Genomic DNA, 5,000 nt, shown 5'->3' on the forward strand with positions numbered 1-5,000 from the left:
GGGGCCCGCAGGGGAGTGGCGGGGAAGGGAACAGGTGGGGGCGGGCAGGTTTTCCCCCCAGACAGAGCTGAATCCATAAAGGGGAAACTCATGAAGAGTAGTGGGGGCCGCATTTGGGGAGACAGCTAAAGGCTGATTCTCTACCCTAGGCACACAGAGAGACTTCCCTAGAGAGAGGGCTATTATGGCGCATCTGGGCAGCCAGGTGGCACATCTGAGGGAGAAGGGTCCGTGCACCTGGGCATGTGAAGGAATTAGGAGAGGAAGCTATGGGGGTGGGACACACTTGAAGATGCAGCCAAATCTGGCCAAGACCCCCACACCTGGTAGACGAAGTGAAAATGGATAAAGGGAAGAAATGGATTGAGGCTGTAGGCGCGGGTCCTCACATCTGGCTCGGGGCCCACATCTGGAAGACTTTAGGGAGGAGGGGACACATCTGGACTGAAGGCCACAGCAAGGAGGAGGACTTTTGAGGGTGGTTGAGACTAGAGGGTGTTCTAGCCTGGGGGTCTGGAGTTATAGAAGAAGGAAAGAGGTGCGGGGGCGGGGAGCCTGTCGCCCCCAGACTCCCCGCAAGCTTGGGCATTAGGTGCTCCGGCAGGCGCCAACCCGCACAATCGCTTTTGTTGTCTGGACTGGTTCGGCCTCGCTCCCTTCTGGGCCAGCGCCCTTCTCTTCGGGAGCCCGGACGCCTGGCTTCCCGGCCCCACCCATCTCCACCCCGACGGGTCAGCACCTCTGGCCTGAATCTAGTCCTGTCCCGGGCTCACCTCGCACAGCCGGACGCGGGGGGTCCGTAGAGGTGGCCGCGTGCTGGGGGGTGGGGTGGTCTCAGCTACAATGCTGAAGGGTGTGTGTGTGGGGGGGGTACGGGTAGGCGGCGGCTAGACCGTGGGAACCAGACGGCTTTATCTGGCCCGGAACCCCCAGTCCCCCAGGCGGAGGAAGGGCGGATGTTCTTACCCTGGGTCTGGCCGGCAGGGGCGCGCTGTGGGGGCCTCCTTTTCTGCAGTGCCCGGCTCCCTGGCCCTCGGGGCCGCCGTCGGCTCAGCAGATCTCGGGCCTCCTGCAGTCTGGGTGGGAAGGGGAGGAGAAGCGACCGTCACCGCAGTTAAGTCGACCCCCACCCGCAAGGAAAGGGCATCCCACACTAGGAGAAGGTCTCCCAGTAGCGGCTCTGCCCAATATTCTCCCGGCAACCGGTTTATGGGGAACAGGCCTTGAGTGTTCTTCAGACTCTTGGAGAAGAAACTGAGACAAAAACTATGAAAGACAGAAAAGAGAGGAGAACAGAAGGAGAGAGGAAATGGTGGCAAAGCTAGCATTTCCCAAGGGAGGATCTAATAGAGGAGGAATCACAGACTCACGTCAGTGGCTGCCAGTTAAGGGACACCTGTCTCTTCCTTGTGCTGGGACTGGGACTTGGCACGGGAGGTATTGGGGAGAGGCACCGCTGAGGGTCTCTGCACTTTTCAGGCGGGCAGCTTCGGACCCTGCAGGAGGCTTTGGAGACAGCCAGGGACTAAGTGGGGAAAGAAGGGGTTGAGTCTCTCCCTCCATCAAGTGCATCCAGCTCTCCAACTGGGATGAGGGCTGAAAAAGGGAGCTCTCTCCCCTGCCCCTCTGCTGCTACCTCCTTTCACCCCCTGACATACTCCACTCATTCAGAAGAACCCACCTCGGATGCAGCGGCTCCTCCTGGGTGTCTGGCCTAGGCAGCAGCGACAAGCAGCAACGCTATCAATAGGGGCATGGAAGTTACTCAGACTTCTAGCACCCCAGAATTCCCCAAAGGAGATCTGGGGGGAACCAAGACAAGGCTTGAGGGAATCTCAGAATAATTGTGACTAACTTGGGGCACTTCTCTGCATGTCTAAGTTTCCCATCTATACAATGTTAAGAGGAATATTGGCTTAGATTCTCCAGCAGTGGAGAAAACTTACTTTTATGTGTCTTATGAAGTAGGTTTGGCACTTAGGCCTTATTGAGAAATATATTTTAAAATATTTTTAAAATATTTTTAAAAAATAACAAAAGAACGTTTCTAAGTGCATTTCCAAGCCTCTGCTGTCTGGATCTAGAACTCCGCCCTCCCTTACGTCCCTAGCTGGGACTCAGCCGTCATCCTGAGTCTGGTCGGCAGGTGGCGCCACGTCCACAGACCTCAGCGGCATCCCTTTCGACTGTGGGTTCATCAGAGTGCTGAGGTGGAACGCGATACTGAAGAAGTCACAGCTCAGGACTAAGAATCCCAGGAACCGACTTAATAGCCCATTCCTGTTCTTGCACGCTGGGTGTCCTGCAACCAGCGTCTCCTGATCTTTGAGCCTGTTTTCTGATTGACCGGGAAGAAGGGGTCTTTCCTGGAAACATCTCCGCGCGCAGCGCGTCTCAGTGGCTCAGCCTCCAACTCCAGCAAAAGTGCGTTGCAAGGGCCCCCCAGACAAGTCCATTATCCCTAGGCTAAGGGGGGGGGGGGCGTTGGACAAGTGAGCCGGTTCAGGCCCTGGGAAATCAGTGGAGGATTCTGAGAAAGGGATATCCACCATGTGGAATCCTTTCACACGAGTGGGGCCCGGTGGTGGAGGCCGCCAGAGTGGGGGAAGCCTCCGAGACCCCCAATCCCGCCGTCATCCCTCCCGTGTTTTCTCCGGGTTAACCCCTTCCCGGCCCCGCCCCCCGCGCGGCTCGGGTTACTAAACGCATTCGCAGAGACCTAGGCGGGAGCAGAGCCCAGAGCCTTTGTAACCGAGCTCAAGGCCACCGGGCGGGGGGTGAGGGTGTTGGGCAGATTTTCCTTCGAACTCGTCACCCGCAAACAGTAGGGGTGACTTTAATCCCCCAAATCTACAGTCTACAGGATAACTCAGATCTCTTGCCGCGAAATCACTGGTACCTAGAGTTCTCTAATTCTGGGAAATAGAGCATCCCCAACCTTAATAAAACCTGAAGAACTCCCCTTCCAACACACACACCCCCCTCTCCTCAAGTCCCTCCGCCATCCACCCAAGCGTCCACGTCTTCCTACTCTATTAGAAAAATCCAAAGGTCCTTTTAAATTAATGCAGTACCCCCACCTTAGAAATCCAGAACATCTCAACTCCAGCATAAAGTCCCTTTGGAACCTCATAATTAATACCCTTCCTTTTTTTTTTAACATATTTATTTATTTATTTATTTATTTATTTTAGTTATTGGCAGACACAACATCTTTGTTGGTATGTGGTGCTGAGGATTGAACCCGGGCCGCACGCATGCCAGACAAGCGTGCTACCACTTGAGCCACATCCCCAGCCCAATACCCTTCCTTTTTGAGCACCTAAAAAAACTTGGGGAACTCCATTCTAGCTCGAGAGCCCCACCCATCTCTCTTATTCTAAAATTCAAAACCTTTCCCCAATAAACCCCAGTATTCCCTGGAGCCTTATCCATCTCCACACTATTGGAGGAGACCCTCCTCTTAGAGTCTCAGTACTCTCCGGATCCTCACTCCTACAAAATCCGGGTCCGAAATAGATCCAAGAATCATGGTCTTCGATTCCTCTCACTGAAGCAGTGGGTTCGTGTTCCCCTAAATCTGAATTTCTGGTTCCCCCAGATCACCAGACTTTGGAGTAGAGGGGGCACAAGGAAGAAGGGTCTGCAGTGCGGCTTACCCGGCCGGGCGACTCGAAACCAACGGGACCTGGACGGCCTGGCTGGGGCTGGGGCTGGGGCTGGGGCCCACGGTGGCAGCGGTGGCTGAGAGGAGCGGTAGCAGCAGCACCAGCAGGAGGGGGCGGCGGCCTCTGAGACCAGGGCGCCGCATCTTGTCGGGCGCGGAGTCCCGGGTCCTGGCTGGCGATCTGTCCAGCGGGTCCGGCTCCTCGCAGCCCCGCCCCCGCCCCCGCCCCAGGACGACTCACTTTCTCCATAATCCGCGCCGGGGGCTGCGAACTTCCGGCCAATCAGAACCCTGCACTGCTAGCGCTCCCCGCGCCGCCAATCCCGAGGTGGCAAGGGAGGGGATAGACTGACAGGTGCCGGCGGGGGCTCTGCGGTCTCGAGTTCGTCCGGAGGTGGGAGGAAGTCAAGAGTTAGGTACTGATTCTGTGAACCTTCTCGTGGAGCAGGGGCCCCAAATGAGGGGTGCGTACAATTGGTAGGGGTAAGAGGGCGGAGCAAGGACCCCTAAGCAAGACTCCTGCTGGCAGGCGTCATCCCTCACTCACAGTTCTGGGGCAACTTGGTCGGAATTGAGTTCTCTCGCTGCTGTAAAGGGTAGACGCTCCCTTGTGAGCCCCCCTCCCACGCTTAAGGTTCTGGGAATGAATGCCAATCCTGCACTAGACCCCAGGTCTGGCTGATATGAACGGCTCAGGTCCACATTGGGCCTTTCCAAGGTCCTATCCTTCGTGGTTCCAGACTCACCACCTGTGAAAACTTGTTCCTCCAAACCTCTGCTATTCAGTCGACCCAGACTCCATCCCTGACCCACAAATCTGCTCCCAGGGGACTCCCAGCTCTGAACCCTCCTGCACCCATCTCCATTCCTGCCCCTAGAAGATACCAGACCCCCTTTCCTGCCCGAATCCTTAAAGTCTCCCAAGAGCATACTCCCATTCCCAGAATTGCAGACTTTCTCCTTCAAGAGTTCCAGGCCTAAGGACCTCCACTGTTAGAAATCCTAAGCCATAAGGAGCCGTAGGCCGGTTCACACCCTCTTTAGTGAATAACAGGCTTCAAGTCCTGCTCACAACCTACAAACGCACAGCGACTCAAGTTCAGTTCCTTCCTTTATAAAATTCCAGGTACTCGCGCTCTTTTCTCCAAACTACAAGCCCCGCCCCTTCCCCCAGGGCACAGCCCTAGACGTTCAGACCCTGCCCCCTAGTCACCTTTTTTGAGCTCCAAGCCACACCCCCCTTCTTACCGAAAACTGGGACACAGTCCCACACTTAGGATCCCAAGCCCCCCCCCCCCTGCTTTCCCAGCTTTGTCCCACCCTTCTCAGTCAG

General features: G+C 56.1%; 1 protein-coding gene across 2 annotated transcripts in view; it reads right to left on the reverse strand.

Annotated features, from left to right (window-relative positions):
* The window catches only part of Ltbp4 (latent transforming growth factor beta binding protein 4), a 26,340-nt gene extending 22,408 nt beyond the window's left edge, over positions 1–3,932 (reverse strand). Inside the window, exons 1-4 of one of the 2 annotated variants that reach the window (XM_048790878.1) lie at positions 3,660–3,932; positions 1,682–1,740; positions 1,371–1,496; positions 967–1,076 (exon numbers count right to left, since the gene is read on the reverse strand). In XM_048790878.1, the coding sequence (XP_048646835.1) occupies positions 967–1,076; positions 1,371–1,496; positions 1,682–1,740; positions 3,660–3,917 (553 nt within the window). In that variant the 5' untranslated portion in view covers positions 3,918–3,932. Of the gene's footprint in view, positions 1–966; positions 1,077–1,370; positions 1,507–1,681; positions 1,741–3,659 lie in introns of both variants that reach the window. The other variant, XM_048790879.1, reaches the window with a different exon arrangement.
* Positions 3,933–5,000: the final 1,068 nt, after the last annotated feature.

Source organism: Marmota marmota, unplaced genomic scaffold (assembly GCF_001458135.2).
Source record: "Marmota marmota marmota unplaced genomic scaffold, marMar, whole genome shotgun sequence".
Lineage (NCBI taxonomy): Eukaryota > Metazoa > Chordata > Mammalia > Rodentia > Sciuridae > Marmota > Marmota marmota.